An 18,485-nucleotide genomic window follows, 5' to 3' on the forward strand; every position below is an offset into this window, starting at 1 on the left:
ATGGAAAATTGCAAATGTCACTCCACTCTTTAAGAAGGGAGGGAGGCAGAAGAAAGAAAATTACAGGCCAGTTAACCTGACTTCAGTGGTTGGGAAGATGATGAAATTTCAGGGTTCTTGGAGGTACGTGATAAAATATGCCAAAGACAACTTGGTTTCTGTAAGGGGAGGTCTTGCCTTACAAATCTGTTGGAATTCTTTGAGGAGATATCAAACAGGTTAGACAAAGGAGAATCAGTGGGGGGTGTCTACATGGATTTTCAGAAGGCCTGTGACAAGGTGCCACACATGAGGGTACTTAACAAGCATGAGCCCGTGGTATTACAGGGAAGATCCCTGCATGGATAGAGATGGCTGACTGGCAGGAGGCAAAGAGTGGGGATAAAGGGGTCCTATTCTGCTTGGCTTTTGGTGACTAGTGGTGTTCCACAGGGGTCTGTGTTGGGACCATTTCTTTTCGCGTTACATGTCAAAGATTTTGATGATGGAATTGAAGGCTTTGTGGAGAGATGATGCAGTGATGGGAGGGTGGGACAGGTAGTATTGAGGAAGCAGGGAGTCAGCAGAAGGACTGACACAGATTGGGAGAGTGAGCAAAGAAGTGGTAGATGGAATATAGTGGTACTGGTCATGTACTGGTCATGTACTTTGGCAGAAGGAATAAAGGCTTAGACTGTTTTCTAAATGGGGATAAAATTCAAAAATCAGAGGTGCAAAGGGATTTGGGAACCCTCATGTAGGATACCCTCTAAAGGTTAACTTGCAGGTTGAGTCAGTGGTAAACAAGGCTAAAGTAATGTCAGCATTCGTGTCGAGGACTAGAATATAAAAGTAAGAGAGTAATGCTGAGACTTTATAAGTCGTTGGTCAGACTGCACATGGAATATTGTGAGCAGTTCTAAGACAGACAGACATACTTTATTGATCCTGAGGGAAATTGGGTTTCATTACAGCCGCACCAACCAAGAATAGTGAAGAAATATAGCAATATAAAACCATAAATAATTAAATAAAAATAAGTTAATCATGCCAAGTGGAAATAAGTCCAGGACCAGCCTATTGGCTCAGGGTGTCTGACACTCTGAGGGAGGAGCTGTAAAGTTTGATGGCCACAGGTAGGAATGACTTCCTATGACGCTCAGTGTTACATTTTGGTGGAATGAGTTTCTGGCTGAATATACTCCTGTGCCTAACCAGTACATTATGGAGTGGATGGGAGACATTGTCCAAGATGGCATGCAACTTGGACAGCATCCTCTTTTCAGACACCACCATCAGAGAGTCCAGTTCCACCCCCACAACATCACTGGCCTAACGAATAAGTTTGTTGATTCTATGAAAATATGTGAAAATAAGAAAATATGTGCTGGCAATGGAGAAGGTCCAGAGGAGGTTCACGAGAATGATTCTGGGAATGAAAGGAGTATTCTTTCTGAGCTTGTACTCACTGGAGTTTAGAAGAATGAGGGAGGGATCTTATTGAAACCTATAGAATATTGAAAGGCCTAGCTAGAGTGGATGTGCAGAAGTTACTTTTGATATTGTGGGAGGCTAGAATCAGACGGCATGCCGAGGAAGAGAGGGATGTCGACTTAGAACAGAAAGGTGAAGTAGTTTCTTTAGCCGGAGGGTGGTGAATCTCTGGGGTTCATTGCCACAGACAGAGGTTGATAGATTCTGGATTAGTGGGAATGACAAAGGTTATGGAAGGGAAGGCAGGAGAATGGGTTTAAGAGGGCCAATAAATCAGAATGGTGGAATGGCAGAGCAGGCCGTGTAGGCTGAGTGGGCTAACTCTGCTTCTGTCTTGTGGTCTTGTAAGATGGATGCTGGCCAGGTTAAAGAAATTCAAAGAAGGAATTAAGCTGAGTGCAAAGTCTTAGTAAAAATAATCAGTGATTTTAGAGGAAGATAAATAATTTAGGTCAAAAGGAGTGTCAGTGTTTTTCTTAAGACAAAATAGTGATTTGACGATGGAAGTGTGAATCAGTGTTTCAGCCACTTTCTTTTGTGATTTGTGCTAAGTCTGTTTCTAAAGACGATCACAAGAGATATGCAGTAAAGTGCTGGCAGTGAAATCTCTTTCTATATCTTCCTGAAAATAGAAAAGGATGAAATGTGAAGTGCTGACAGGGGGAATTCAATATCAAAACCTTAGTGTTCATTCTCCTTTTCTTGCTGATTTATTACTCAACAGTGTGGTTGAGGAACATTGTTTACTAACAGCATTTACTTTCTTGAGCTTGCAAGACTATGTTCCCCTGGGCTGGTGTAATGAATTGGGACAAGACAGGCCATTGTGTAAAATGGTGGTAGAGCAAATCAAAGGCAGATGTAAACTAAAGTTTTAGCAGAGCAGAAATGGTGGGAAAAGCAGAGTGGCACTGGCCTTTGCTGGAGGCTTTGTACAAAGCGATCTTTATTTCCATTTTGACAGACTCCCAGTTACTGTTATATAATTGAGCAGTCATACAATCATACAAGCCTTCTTGTCTCCAGTCCAAATTGTAAATACTGCATTCCTTCCTGGACCCAGATCTCATTGCACTGCTTCTGCATTCCTAAATTAAGATTCCTTAAGACAATAAGACATAGAAGCTGAATTAGGCCATTTGACACAGTGAGTCTGCTCAACCATTCCATCTTTGATTATTTATATTCCCTCTCAAACCCATTCCCCAGCCTTTTCCCTGTAACCTTTGATGCCCTTACTAATCAGGAATCTATCAACATTTGCTTTAAATATACCCAATGTCCCAAAGCTGGCTTTAACCGTCTCTGGCTGTTCCCCTAAGCGTTGTACCACCTTTTGAGTAACGTTCTAAACCCACTTTCTTTGGGCTTTGTCCAAATATTTCATTACACTACTTGTAAGGTTAGATCTATCTGTCTGGTGTACATCGAAACATACAGTGAAGTGTGTCACTTTACATGAAATCATATCTGCAAGGTATGTGCTGGGCACGTTTGTGTCGCCACGTTTCCAGAGCTAACTTAGCATGCCCACGACTCACTTATGATAACGCTTTGTCTTTGGACTTTGGGGGGGGATCCAGTGCACCCAGAGGAAATTCATGCATTCACAGGAAGAATGTACAATTAAGGCAACGGCAGGAATTGAATCCTGATTGGTGTTAGCATTCTGCTAATCGCTGTGCTACAGTGCCACCCTCGTTACTGTGCTTTATACTAAACACCACGTTACCCTGCCACCCTAGAGCACCTAGACACTTTTCGCCACATGGAAAATGTCGTATGAATAGAAGCTGTTGCTGTAAAGCATTATAATATCTTGCAGTTGTGAAAAAATATAAATGTAATTCGCTTTTCTGAAGCACACGAGTGAATCTGCAGATGCTGGAGATAAATAAAAAAACAAAAAACACAAAATGCTGGCAGAACTCAGCAGGCCAGACAGCATCTGTGGGAGGAGGTAGTGACGACGTTTTGGGCCGAAACCCTTCATCAGGAGTGAAGTAACATGGGATGGTGGAGAGGGGATAAGAAGTGGGGGGGGGGGGGAGGGATAAAGCAGAGAGCTGGGAAGTGATAGGCTGGAGGGAAATGGGCTAGGGGGAAGGTGGAGAATTATGGGAAATAAAAGAGAAAGAAAGGTAGGGCTGGGGGGAAGATTATACTGAGGGGGCAAAAAGAGAGAGAAAGCGAACCAGACTAAAATAATAGATAGGGATGGGGGAAAGGGGTATAAACGGAGGTCTGTGAGTTGGATGTTCATGCAGGCAGGTAGGAGGCTACCTAGGCAGGAGATAAGGTATTGCTCCATTGACCTGCGTGTGGCCTCATCTTGACGGTACAGGAGGCCATGGACAGACATGTCGGAGTGGGAATGGTCTGTGGAATTGAAGTGTGTGGCCACAGGGAGATCCCGCCACTGCTGGAGGACGGAGCGCCGGTGTTCGGCGAAACGGTCTCCCAGTCTGTGGCGGGTCTCCCCAATATATAAATGGCCACATCGGGAGCACCGGATACAGTATATCACCCCAGTTGACTCGCAGGTGAAGTGGTGCCTCACCTGAAAAGACTGTCTGGGGCCTGGGATGGTGGTGAGGGAAGAAGTGTGGGGGCAGGTGTAGTACTTCTTCCGTTTGCAGGGATGAGTGCCCAGAGGGAGGTCGGTGGGGAAGGATGAGGGGATGAGTGGACAAGGGAGTCACGTAGGGAGCGATCCCTGCGGAAAGCCGAGAGTGGGGGGGGAGGGGAAGAAGCGGCTGGTGGTGGGATCACGTAGGAAGTGGCGGAAGTTACGGAGGATTATATGTTGGATCTGTAGGCTGGCAGGGTGATAGGTGAGGACCAGGGGGAAGAAGTGCTACACCTGCCCCCACACTTCTTCCCTCACCACCATCCCAGGCCCCAGACAGTCTTTTCAGGTGAGGCACCACTTCACCTGCGAGTCAACTGGGGTACACTGTGTCCGGTGCTCCCGATCTGCCCATTTATACATTGGGGAGACCCGCCACAGACTGGGAGCCCGTTTTGCTGAACACCGGCGCTCAGTCCTCCAGCAGTGGCGGGATCTCCCTGTGGCCACACACTTCAATTCCACAGACCACTCCCACTCCGACATGTCTGTCCATGGCCTCCTGTACCATCAAGATGAGGCCACACGCAGGTCGATGGAGCAATACCTTATCTCCCGCCTAGGTAGCCTCCTGCCTGCCGGCATGAACATCCAACTCACAGACCTCCGTTGATAGCCCTGCCCCCCTTACCCCCATCCCTATCTGTTATTTTAGCCTGGTTCTCTTTCTCTCTCTTTTTGCCCCCTCACTATAATCTCCCCCCAGCCCTACCTTTCTTTTTCTTTTATTTCCCATAATTCTCCACCTTCCCCCTAGCCTATTTCCCTCCAGCCTATCACTTCCCAGCTCTCTACTTCATCCCTCCCCTCACTTCTTATTCCCTCTCTACCATCCCATGTTACTTCACTCCTGATGAAGGGTTTCAGCCCGAAACGTCATCACTACCTCCTCCCATAGATGCTGTCTGGCCTGCTGAGTTCTGCCAGCATTTTGTGTTTTTATTCACTTTTCTGAAACTTGCTTTCACTTGGGTTGCTTTCAGCACTTGGAATGAGTGCAGCTGCACTTCTCATAACGCTTTGAAGATGGGAATTAAAAAGATTATTTCCTATTTTAATTCATGCGTGACTCTGGAATTACTCTTATGAATAGAGAGGCATGTTTAACAAAAGAAGCTATTCAAATGCATCTCAGTACAGTCAGTAATTTAAATTCTAGTTGGTTCATAAAAAAGCTTGTCAAGATAATGGAATTATAGGACTGTGATCTTGGACATACGACAATTATGATCAAATTGGAACTTAAAGCACTCTGTTAAGAATGTGGGGATTGGAGTGAAGGTGTGTGGATTGTGATGATAGCCTTTTAACTTTAAACTTTCTTTCACTTCTACTTGAAAGTTAAATCCCAGTTCGTGCTAGATTGCTATCTTTTATGAAAGACCCCATGCACCCCTCATATAATCTGTTCTCCCTCCTGCCATCTGGGAAAAGACTCCGAAGCATTTGGGCTCTCATGACCAGACTATCTAACAGTTTCTTCCCCCAAGCTATCAGGCTCCTCAATACCCGAAGCCTGGACTGACACCTTGCCCTATTGTCCTGTTTATTATTTATTGTAATGCTTGCACTGTTTTTGTGCACTTTATGCAGTCCAGTGTAGGTCTGTAGTCTCGTGTAGCTTTCTGTGTTTTTTTTTATTACGTAGTTCAATCTAGTTTTTTGTACAGTCATGTAAACCATGGTCCTGAAAAATGTTGTCTTATTTTTACTATGCATTGTACCAGCAGTAATGGTTGAAATGACAATAAAAGTTGACTTTACTTTTATGAAACCAGTCGTCTAATCCTGGGCACGGGCATAGATATGTAGGCTCTATTGGGGTATTTGAATCAATTTTGTTCTTGCAAATTGAGTATGTATGTTATTCCAAATCCTATCTATGGTTTCTTTTGAAAAGTTGTGGGAAGATGTATCTTTAAAAAAAAGTATCAGTTTCAAGATTGAACACCAGTCAACACAAAATTTTGCTGTTATTTTAACTGAATAATGTCAAACATTAAGAATAAAATTTGGGGTTTATGCATATGAGCCATGGGTGTTTTGTCACATGTACCAAGATACCATCAGAAGCTCGTCTAGCATACTGTTTATACAGATCAAACCATTACCCAGAGCACTGAGCTGCAAGAATGAGGTAAAACGACAATGCAGAGTAAAGTGTAACAGCTATTGAAAAGTGCAGTGTTGGTAAACAATAAAGTGCAAAATCATAATGAGAATGATTGTGCGGCCAAGAGCCCCTCTTATCGTACTAGATGTCCATTCAAGATTCTGATAACAGCAGGAGAGGAACTGTCCTCTAGTCCGGTAGAATGTGCTTTCAAGCTTTTGTATCTTCTGCCCAGTTGGCAGTGGGAGGGGAGAAGAGAGAACGTCCAGTGTGGGCGGGCTCTGTGATTATGCTGGCTGCTTTACTGAGGTATGAAAAGTATTGACAGAGTCCGCAGAAGGGGAGGCTGGTTTCTATGAAGTGCTGAGCTGCGTCCACAACTCGCTGCTGTTTCTTGTGGTCATGTGCAGTGCAGTTGCTGTACTAAGCTGTCATGCATCCAGACAGAATGCTTTGGATGGTGAATTGATTAAAAATTGGTACGAGTTGATGGGGACATGCTGAATTTCTTTAACCTCCTGTGGAAGTAGAGTATTATAAAAGAAAGTGATATTGAATATTCGTAGGCATCAGTTGGTTCACGATTATTCAGTCCCTCTTTGTAAGTTCTTCTGAAAATAAAGCCAAAATACATAGGAGCAGAATTAGGCCATCTGGCCCATTGAGTCTGCTCTGCCATTCAATCATGGCTGATCCTTTTTTTTCCCAGTTCCCGGCCTTCTCACCATGACCTTTGATGCCATGTCCAATCAAGAACCTATCAATCTCTTCCTTAAATACGCCCAACGATCTGGCCTCCACAGCTGCATGTGGCAACAAATTCCACAAATTCACCACCCTTTGGCTAAAGAAATTTCTCCACTTCTCTGTTTTGAAAGGGCACCCCTTTATCCTGAGGCTATGCGCTCATGTCCTAGACTCTCCCACCATGGGAAACATCCTTTCCACATCTACTCTGTCTAGGCCTTTCAACATTTGAAAGGTTTCAATGACATCCTCCCTCATCTTTCTGAATATCAGTGAGTACAGACCCAAAGCCATCAAATGTTCCTTGTATGATAACTCTTTCATGCCTGGAATCATCCTTGTGATCTCCTCTGGACTCTCTTCAATGTCAGCACATCTTTTCTAAGATAAGGGGCTCAAAACTGCTCTCAATACTCAAGGTGAGGCCTCCCCAGTGCCTTATAAAGCCTCAGCATCACATCCTTGCTCTTGTATTCTAGACCGCTTGAAATGAATGCTAACATTGCATTTGCCTTCCTCACCACTGACTCAACCTGCAAGTTAACCTTCAGGATGTTCTACCCAAGGACTCCCAACTCCCTCTGCATCTCAGTTTCCTGGATTTTCTTCCCATTTAGAAAATAGTCCGCACATTTATTTCTACTACTAAAGTGCATGACCATGCATTTTCCAACATTGTATTTCATTTGCCTCTTTCTTGCCTATTCCCCTAATCTGTCTAATTCCTTCTGAAGCCTACCTGTTTCCCCAACACCACCTGTCCCTCCACCAATCTTCGTATCATCTGCAAACAAGGCAAAAAAGCTATCCCATCATCTAAATGATTTATATACAACATAAAAATAAGTGGTCCCAACCCTGACCCCTGTGGAACACCACTAGTCATTGGCAGCCAACCAGAAAAGAATCCATTTATTCCTGCTTGCTGCCTCCTACCAATCAACCATGTGGGTAACTTTCCTGTAATACCATTGGCTGTTAACTTGGTAAGCACCCTCTTGTGTGGCACCTTGTCAAAGTCCTTCTGAAAGTCCAAATATACAAATTCCACAGCATCCACTTTGTCTATTCTAAATGTAATTGCCACAAAGAATTCCAGTAGATTCATCAGGCAAGATTTTCCCTGAAGGAAACCAAGCTGACTTTGTACTATCCCAGGCATGGGCAAACTGCGGCCCGTTAAGCTTTTTAATCCGGCCCGCAGAACTTGATGAAATTATATTAATAAACCTTGTTAACGTTTTTTCCCCGCAATTCTGGCGTTTTCCCAATAGATGACGCACTCTATATACATTGACCTTTGTTGAGGTGCAGCGTATAACTCCACATTTGCGCTTTACTTTGTGACCTTATGGCGACCCATTTCCTGGCACATCCGAACCGGCTCACAATTAGCCAGCATTCCGGCTAAGAGAGATCGCCTGCGGGGATTTGTGAGCACTGAGCTCCGCATACCGGCGCGCTCTCCCTGCTTTGTCATTGTGCGGGTCGTTGTTGAGTTTTGGCACAGGGGACAATTGAATAAGAAGGAGCAGGACAAGTAGACCTGCATCTCCTACCGTTTTTGAAATAAAGACAGTCAGGAGGAGAGTGATGATGATAATATCTTGAAGGATAACAGAATTTTCAGTGCTTTAAAATAATAACTGTTACTATTAAAAAAAGCTGTATTTTATTCATTTAATTTTCAGTGTTTTAAAAGTCATTTCAATAAATAGCTAAATACCATGGGACTTCAAAGACAGATATTTTGTTGTAATGCATTTGTTCATTTTCAATTGAAATTAAAGCACGTTTTTTACATATCCCATGATATTTTATTTTCTCTTATGAGGTGTATTACCAAAACACTCCGTCCATCTGCTCCTGGTCCAGCCCCCCTGTCAAATTTTAGAACCCTTTGTGGCCCTCAAGTCAAAAAGTTTGCCCTCCCCTGTACTATCCTATTCTGTGTCACCAAGTACTCCAATACCTCGTCTTTAACAATTGACTCCAACACCTTCCCAACCGCTGAGGTCAGGCTAACTGGTTTATAATTTCCCTTCTGCTGCCTTTCTCCTTTCTTGAAGAGTAACATTTGCAATTTTCCAGTCCTTTGGCACCATGCCAGAGTACAATGATTTTTGAAAAATAATTTTTCATGTCACCACAATCTCTTAACACTACCTCTTTCAGAACCTTAGGGTGTAGTTCCTATGGTCTGGGTGATTTATGTACCTTTAGGTCTTTCAGCTTTTTGAGCACCTTCTCTCTTGTAACAGTAACTGCATCCACTTCTCTTCCTTAAAACACTACAACATCAGGCATACTGCAGTGAAGACTGATGCAAAATATTCATTTAGTTCATCAGCCATCTCCGTGTCCCCCTTATTATTTCTCCTGCCTCATTTTCTATATCCACCCCCATTTCCTTTTTATTTTTAACATACTTGAAAAGGCTTTTACTATCCACCTTGATATTATTTGCAAGCTTGCTTTCATATTTCATTTGTTTCCTTCTAATAATTTTTAAAATTCCTCTTTGTTGGTTTTAAAAAACTTCCCAATCCTCTACCTTCCCATTAATTTTTGCTTTGTTGTATGCCCCTTCTTTTGCTTTTACAATAGCTTTGACTTCTCTTGTCAGCCACATTTTTGGAAAACACATGTCCTGAACCTTCCTTATTTTTCCCAGAAATGCACGCCATTGCTGCTCTGCTGTCATCCCTGCCAGAAGCTCCTTCCAATTTACTTTGGCCACCTCCTCTCTCATACCACTGTAGTTTTCCTTATTCCTCTGAAATACTGCTACATCAAACTTTACTTTCTCCCTATCAAATTTCAAGTTGAACACAATCATATTGTGATCACTGGTTCCTTAGGGTACTTTTCCCTTAAACTACCTAATTGCCTCCGGTTCGTTACATAACAAGCTGATCCCCTAGTAGGCTCAACGACAAGCTGTTCTAAAAAGCGATCTCTTAGGCATTCACCAGACTTACTCTCTTGAGATCCATTACCAACCTGATTTTCCCAATTGACCTGCATGTTAAAATCTCCCATGATTACCATAACATTGCCCTTTTGACTCGCCTTTTCTATTTCCTGTTGACCACCTCCCAGCCACTGTTGGAAGACCTGTATATAACTGCCATCAATGTCCTTTTACCCTTGGAGTTTCTTAACTCCCACTCACGAGGATTCAACATCTTCCAATCCTATATCACATCTTTCTTCTGATTTGATGCCATTCTTTACCAGTGGAGCCATTGCACCCCTACTGCCTACCTTCCAATTTCTCCGATATAATGTGTAACCCTGGACATTCAGTTCCCAACTACAACCATCTTTCAGCCACGATTCAGTGATGTCAAGTTAGTGCCATTAAAATAGTACCATTAAATATCCATATTTCTCTTGGGTTATGTGATGGATGCCAAGTTCTGTAGGGCTGTTATAATTTTTTTGACTTTAACTTAAGGTAGACTTTAGATCTAGTAACTCTTCACCCATGAAAAACACTGAATGAAAACATAGATCCATTGCCTTCATTTACACTTCCTGCTGAATCGGGAAAGCAACCGACATTATGAAGGACCTATCCCATCCTGGTCATTCTGAAGTCGCACACATTGGGTAGAAGCCACAAAAGCCTCAGTGGATGTTCCACCAGGCTCAAGAGTAGCTTCTATCCCAGTTTTAATCACAAACATGAGAAAATCTGCAGATGCTGGAAATCCAAATCAACACACACAAAATGCTGGAGGAACTCAGCAGGTCAGGCAGCATCTGTGGTAGAGTAAACAGTCAATGTTCCAGTCCTGAAGAAGGGTCTTGGCCCGAAATTTCAGCTGTTTACTCTTTTCCATAGATGCTGCCTGGCCTGCTGCGTTCCTCCAGAATTTTGTGTGTGTTGCTCCAGGTTTAATCAGACTCATGAATCAACCTCTCGGTGGTTAGAAGATGAACTCTTGATTTCCCAATCTACTTTGTTGCCCTAGCACTTTATTTATGTACCTGCACTGCACCCTCTCTGTGTCTATTACACTATATTCTGCATTTTGTTCCCCTTTGTACTTGTGTTTGTTATGATCTTTCTGGATAGCACGCAAGCAAAAGCCATTTTGCTCTGCACTTGTGTTAATGATAAGCCATTCCAAATTCAGAAAGCTGATAATCCTGCATAGCCTCCTGGAAAAGCTGCAATAGTTGGAGATGACTATCTAAGCAAGTTTTCTGGAAGAAATAAAGTTGCCAGATAGTTGTCATTGACCATATTATAAGTAGAAGTTAATGTGGGATAACTGTTTCCAAAGTTAATGTGAAGAAAGGTGTTTACGGTGGTAAAAGGTAAACATCTGTATGGAAATTTAGTAGGAACTCGGCCACTGGGGCAAGTTAAAGTGATGTTTTTCATGACTGCCTTTAACTTCCTGAAATGTTATAATTTCCCCCCTTATTGAGATGATTGCATGTTCTAAATTATGCTTACAGTGTTTAACTTCATCAACAGGCGTGTTCATTGGAAAGTTAATGGGACCCTCATGGCCAAAACAAACGATACCCAAGTACAGAATGGAAACCTTGTGTTGTTGATGGCAGGCTTGTCCCTGGAAGGAAACTATAGCTGTCATGATGACACTGGAGAAATGTTGCAATGGACTGTGTTAAAACTTGGATGTAAGTCATGTTTATAATTTTTCAAATGTCTTTCAGAAGCGATAACCTCAGAGTGCATGTTGCAATTCATTTGCTGATCAGATAATGCACTACATGAGTTTTTATCTGCAGTTGATAACCTTTAAGCTTTTTGGGAATTATGGACAAACTACTAAAAGTATACAAAAAGCTTTAATATAACTTAATATCTGGGGCAATTGTATTTCCTTTTGCAATTTTATTCCACTGTTTCTGTAATTGTTGAGTACAGGGCAGTTACACAGGCAGCAGTAGAGTAATACGGTTTGAGTAGATTCAAAGACATTACAATACACAGAAAATGCTGGAGGGACTCAGCAGGACAGGCAAAGAATAAACAGTCAACATTTGGGCCAAGGCTCTTCTTTGGGGCAGAAAGGGAAGGGGGAGATGCCTCAATTAAGCAGTGGTGGGGGGGGGGGGGGAGGAGAAGGAGGCTAGCCGGAAGGTGATAGGTGAAGCCAGATGGGTGGAAAAGGTCAAAGGTTGGTAAAGAAAGAAACTGATTGGAGAGAAGAGTGGATAATAGGAGAAAGGAAGGAGGAGTGTATGTAGTATATAACACTGAGATTTGTCTTTCCACAGACAGCCATGAAACAAAGAAAACCATGGAACCCTATTAAAGAAAACATCAAACCCTGATGTTCAAAAATCATGCAAACAGCAAAAAAAGAGGGAAAAACATAGAATAAATAATACAAAATCATAAAGACAATGGAAGAGTCCAGGCATATTCAGCTCAGTTCAATCTCGTGCTGTGATTTTGGTTTCTGCAGGCTGCAGCACTAGTCTGCCCTGAACAAAATTGTACATAACAGCAACATAAAGAGGAGTCCCCAGAAACACATCATAATGTGAAGTACAGGCTCCATTCCACAAACTGCGGTGATATAGATAACAGTGACTATAAACATGAGAGTAGAATTAGGCCATTTGGCACATTGAGTCTGCTCTGCCTTTCCATCATGGCTGATTTATTATCCCCCTCAACCCCATTCTACTGCCTTCTCCCTCTAACCTTTGACACGCATGCTTCAGCCTCTGCTTTAAGTATACCCAATGACTTGGCCTCCACAGCTGTCTTTGGTAATGAATTCCACAGATTTACCACCCTCTGATTAAAGAAGTGCCTTCTCATCTCTGTTTTAAAAGGACGCCTTTGTATTCTGAGGCTGTGTCCTCTGGTCCTGGAATAACCAAGATGCTGAGAGCAGAGTGCTAGCTCATGGATTAAGATCTTGCTGAAAAAATAATTGAATTGGAAAGTAATCTTTCCGGGTTTTAACTTATTGTGGAAATAATTTTCAGAAAGATGTATTTGCCAGGTTGGATCTTGATATTTATTTAATCTGCCAGACTGTGTGGGTATCTTGTTCCTCCAGCATTTTGTATGTGTTGTTCTGGATTTTCAGCTTCTGCAAAATCTCTGGTTTTTCATTTACAGCCTGCAATTTCCATCTAGAGCACGTCTGTTTGAGCTCACTCCCTAAAATTCAAATTATTCCATACCATTTGTAAAGGTACAAGGAACTATGGCTGTTATAGTTGAACTTTCCATATGGAATTGAAATTTAATTTATTTAGGATTATTTTAGTAGTAGTTTAATTTGGGGATTAGAATCATAGTCATAGCACAGAAACAGGCCTTTTGGTCCATCTAACCCTTGCTGAACCATTAACCTGCCTAGTCCCATCAAGCTGCACCTGGACCATATCCTTCCATGCCTCTCCAATATATGCACCTATCCTAATTTCTCTTAAATGTTGAAATTGATCCCGTGTGCACCACATGCTCATTTCACCCTCGCACCACCCTCATAGAAACAGAAAACCTACAGCACAATACAGGGTTTTTGGCCCACAAAGCCGTGCCTAACATGTCCTTACTTAGAAATTACTTATAGCTACCCATAGCCCCCTATTTTTCTGAGCTCCATGTAGCTCACCAAGAGTCACTTAAAAGATGCCATTGTATCCACCACCACCACCGTCGCCGGCAGCCCATTCCATCCACTCACCACTCTCTGCATTAAAAAAAAACTTACCCCTGATATCTCTTCTGTACCCACTTCCAAGCACCTTAAAACTGTGTCCTCTCGTGCCAGCCACTTTAGCCCTGGGGAAAAGGTCCCCGCCCATCCACACGACCAATGCCTCCCACCATCCCACAAACCTCCATCAGGTCACCTCTCATCCTTCGTTGCTCCAAGGAGAAAAGGCCGAATTCACTCAACCTAATCTCATAAGGCATGCTCCCCAATCCAGGCAACATCCCTGCAAATCTCCTCTGCACTCTTTCTATGGTTTCCACATCCTTCCTGTAGTGAGGCGACCAGAAATGAGCACAGTTCTCCAAGCGGGGTCTGACCAGGGTCCTACATAGCTGCAACATTACCTCTCGGCTCCTAAACTCAATCCCACAATTAAGAAGTTCCCCCCAAATGTTTCACTTTTCACCTTTTAACCCATGACTAGTTCTAGTCTCACCCAATCTCAGTGGAAAAAGCCTGCTTGCATTTACCCTGTCTATACCCCTTGTAATTTTGCATACCTCTGACAAATCTCTCCTCAATATTCTGTTCTAGGGATTAAAGTCCTAACGTATTCAACCATTCCCTATGACTTAGGTCAAACTCTGGCAGCATCCTTGTAAATTTTCTCAGCACTTTCAATATTATTTATATCTTTCCTTTAGGTGACCAAAACTGCACACAATATCTCAAATTAGACCACAATTAAATTGTCTTTTACAATTTCAACATAGCATCCTAACTCCTGTACTCAGGATATTGATTTATGAAGTTGCCAGTAGCTCTTTTTACAATCCTATCTGCCTGTGATGCTACTTTCAAGGAATTGTAGATCTGAATTCCCAGATTCCTCTGTTCTACGCAGTCTGTTCTGCTCACTGTGAAATAACTATCCTGGTTGATTTTCCCACAGAGCAATACTTGTCTGTATTAAATTCCATCTGCCATTTTTCCAGTTGATCCAGATATCCCTGCAAGTGTTGAAAGTCATCCTCCCTGTCCACGACATCCCCCAATTTTGGTGACATCTGCCAACTGGAGGATGGAAGGAATGGGAATTATGTTTTTAACCTGGAGTTGTAGAATGGTATCCTCATTCTAGTAATGTTTGTCGATTTCTAGATGGATGTTTTTCACATTCCATTCTGCTATCTGAAATTTGACTAAATTTCTGCATTCGTTTTCTTGAATATACCAATTCTAGACATTCCATGCTCTTGAAGACAGGAGACTGAATTTCTGATTCCTTCATCACTTTGTGTGTGTCACTCAGTCAAGACTATTAGTATTATTTTTTCTTCCATAACTATTTCAGGGCTTTTAATTTATATAATTACATTTCAGGTGATCAAGTATTGCCACCTTGAATCAGAGCTTTACTGCATCTACTTTTTTAGGATTTTGAATGACGTCTGAACTGTGCTCTGCTTCTTCATTAACAGATCCTCCAAGTAAGCCTTTGGTGGACTGCAAGGCATTCAATTTTTATAGAATTTATTGTTCTTGGATAAAGAGTCATCAGGAGTCCTTTCCCAGCAGATACATTGCAACCTACAGGTAAAGATTTTGTCATAGACTTGCATATTGTAAAATGTTTGACTTCCATCTACACCTTTTAAGTACATTCAAGACACACAAGATAATCAAAGTTCTAAGTAAATTTATTATCAAGTACATATGTCACCATATACTAACCTGAGATTCATTTTCTTGTGGGCATACTCAATAAATCCATAGAATAATAGCCAAAACAGAATCAGTGAAAGACTGCACCAACTTGGGTGCTCAACCAGTGTGCAAAAGACAACAACCTGTGCAAATACTAAAAGAAAGAATAAATAAACAAACAATAAATATTGAGGGCATGAGATGAAGAGTCCTTGGAAGTGAGTCCATAGGTTGTAGGAACATTTCAATGATGGGTCAAATGAAATTGAATGAAGTTATCCTGTTTGGTTCAAGAGCCTGATGGTTGCTAATAACTGCTCCTGAACCTGGTGGTGTGAATCCTGAGGCTCCTGTACCTTTTTTTTTTCTAATGGCAGCAGTGAGAGGAGAGAGTGGCCTTGGTGGTGGGGCTCCCTGATGATGGATGCTGCTTTCCTGCAGCACCATTTCACGTAGATGTGCTCAATGCTTGGGATGGCTTTACCTGCGATAGACTGGGCTATATCAACTACTTTTTGTAGCATTTTCCATTTAAGGGCTTTCCATACTAGGCTGTGATGCAGCCAGTCAATATGCTCTCCAGTGCACATCAATAGAAATTTGTCAAAAGTTTTTCATGTTGTGCTGAATCTCTACTCCTAAGCAAGTAGAGGTACTGCTGTGCTCACTTCATAATTGCACTTGCGGGCTGAGCCCAGGACAGGACCTCCAAAGTAAAAACACTGAGGAATTTAAAGTTGCTGACCCTCTCTACCTCTGATCCTCTGATGAAGATTGCCTGATTGTCCTCTAGTTTCCTTCTCCTGAGGTCAGTAATCAGCTCCTTGGTCTTGCTGGCATTGAGTTATTGTTATGGTTGTTGTTGTGGCACCACTCAGCTAGCTTTTCAGTCTCCCTCCATTGATTTGGCCAATGGTAGTGGTGTCATCAGCAAACTTGAATATGGCATTGGAGCTGCTGTTATCCACACAGTCATAAGTGTACAGCAAATAGAGAAGGGGGTTAAGCACCCAGCCTTGTGGAGCACCTCTGCTCATGGAGGTTGTGGAAGAGTTGCTGTTATGAATCCGAACTGACTGGGGTCTGCCAGTGAGGAAATAGAGGATCCAATTTCACAAGAAGGTATTGAGGTCAAGGTCTTGGAGCTTATTGATCAACTTAGATGGGATGAATACTGAGCTGTAATTGATAAAGAGTACGCAAATGTTTGCATCATTGATGCCCTGATGTTCCAAGGTCCAGATTTTCAAGATTGTTTATTGTCATTCTTCAGTACATGAGCAGACGAACAAAATGGTGCTTGCTCTGGGTCTGATGCAGCAGATAAAAAAAAACACATGTACATATAAAAACAATTGTATGAAACACAATGTAGAAGTAATTGAGTGTGGTTGTACATGCATGCGATTACCTTGTATACGTACAAGAGACTATCTGTGTATAAAGTGATGCTAGATGCAGGAGTATCTGACAAAGTGACTCTTGGAAGGAGGATCCCTTCTAGGTATCAGCAGGGCATATGACAGCACAGTAGGACAGTGACTGTCAGAGCAGCTAAGAGGTGTGGAGTGCTTGGCGGGGGAGGTGATGGGTACGTATAGGCTGAGGAGAGGAGTGGCTGATTTATGTGTTGGGCTTCTGAGGAGGGTTAACGGATGGAGGTGTTGGTCAGTCTGATGACTTATTTTGTATCACTTCTGGAATTGTATGCCCAAAAATATCCTTTGAGCATATTCACAACAATTGTAGCAGTTCAGAAAGACTTCAGAATCTGGAGAAAGAACTTTAGAGGTATACTTAACAAGGCCAGTCACTTCATATAAAGGCTGGGGCAAAACTGCTGGATTTCTGCTTGAAGACTTAGAAGTGTACAAGTGCCATATTATGTGTTTGATCCTCTCCAGATGTGTCTGTGTCAGATCTCATTGCCTGTTTAGAATGCCAGTAGTAGACTTAAGAAAGACTGCAAAGCTTGCCATGGTATTAATTAATCAAGGGTTAGGAAGTGAAAGCAAGACTGTCAGCGAATGTAAAGGATGTTACTGAATGGTGGCACAGGCAAGAGAGATTTGAGTTCTGACTCTTCCATTTACTACTTGTGTAACACACAGTGCTGGAGCAACTCATCAGGCCTGACAACATCTGTGCAGGAAAGTGGACAGTCGGTATTTTGGGTTGAGACCTTGAAGGGTCTCAGTCCAAAACTTTGACTGTCCCTTCATAAGTACTGCCTGATCTATGGAGGTCCCCCAGTGCTTTGTTTGTTGTTCCAGAGTCCTGCATCTGTAGTCTCCACAAACTCTCCCTGCACACTACCAGGTTACCACTAAGCTTGCCCTACCCCAGGCTCCTCCTCAGATTTGGGACCCAGGTCTTGAGCTCCCTGAGAAGTGGTGCCAGATTAATGTCTCTAGTGAGCTGAATTGGACTTTGTAGCTTGTCGGATTTGTGTGGCTTGGGTCCAAGGCCTAATCAGCTTTGTCTTTCTGCTGTGCAAAAAGAAAAGGAACATTAATTCTTTTGGTTCAATAATTCCAATTTGTAAACAGTTTCCTAGCCAGCATCCTTTAGAAAAATTAAAAGATTTTTAAAAACCAACTTTGGTTCCATCTAGGGCATTGTATATAACCAGACAAGAATCCTCTTGCATTTTGAAGTGTATTACCTCCTAGAATGTAAGGTTTATAAATCATTGGTGAATATTTTGCAATGCTACCTCTCTGCTGAGTGTTCCTAGGGTGAATTTTTGTGGACACATTGTGAAGGATATATAACCAAATCCATCACTGCTGTTCAGAATCAAAAATTCTGAATGTCTGATTGGTTTCACCATCACTAGATGTACTAATATGTTTTGGAACTGTAGGAGCCATGTATTGATGTTCTAACTGTTAGTATTCTGTGTTGCGCATTTATTATGGGTAATTTGTTCCGTGGGTTGGGACACAGTCGAAGCAAATGAGTATAGTTACGTTTATGCCCTTTGTCGTATTAGTCTTATTGAGAGGGAGAGAGCTGGGGGGTGATCTTTTTTTGATGATTGCTTATTTCGCTAATTACACTTATTTGAGTTAGTTATGCTTAATTATGCTAATTTGAACACTAATTACTCTTGTTACATCGTTATAAGATCATTTCTCTTTGCTGG

At 42.3% G+C, this 18,485-nt stretch overlaps 1 protein-coding gene across 3 annotated transcripts in view; it reads left to right on the plus strand.

The window, feature by feature from the left end:
* The window catches only part of LOC132404988 (interleukin-11 receptor subunit alpha-like), a 123,844-nt gene that overhangs the window by 63,476 nt on the left and 41,883 nt on the right, over nucleotides 1-18,485 (plus strand). For all 3 annotated transcript variants that reach the window (XM_059989646.1, XM_059989647.1, XM_059989648.1), the window contains exons 4-5: nucleotides 11,455-11,621; nucleotides 15,112-15,226. In XM_059989646.1, coding sequence (XP_059845629.1) covers nucleotides 11,455-11,621; nucleotides 15,112-15,226 — 282 coding nt within the window. The remainder of the gene's footprint in view (nucleotides 1-11,454; nucleotides 11,622-15,111; nucleotides 15,227-18,485) is intronic.

The sequence above is a fragment of the Hypanus sabinus genome, chromosome 14 (assembly GCF_030144855.1).
Source record: "Hypanus sabinus isolate sHypSab1 chromosome 14, sHypSab1.hap1, whole genome shotgun sequence".
Lineage (NCBI taxonomy): Eukaryota > Metazoa > Chordata > Chondrichthyes > Myliobatiformes > Dasyatidae > Hypanus > Hypanus sabinus.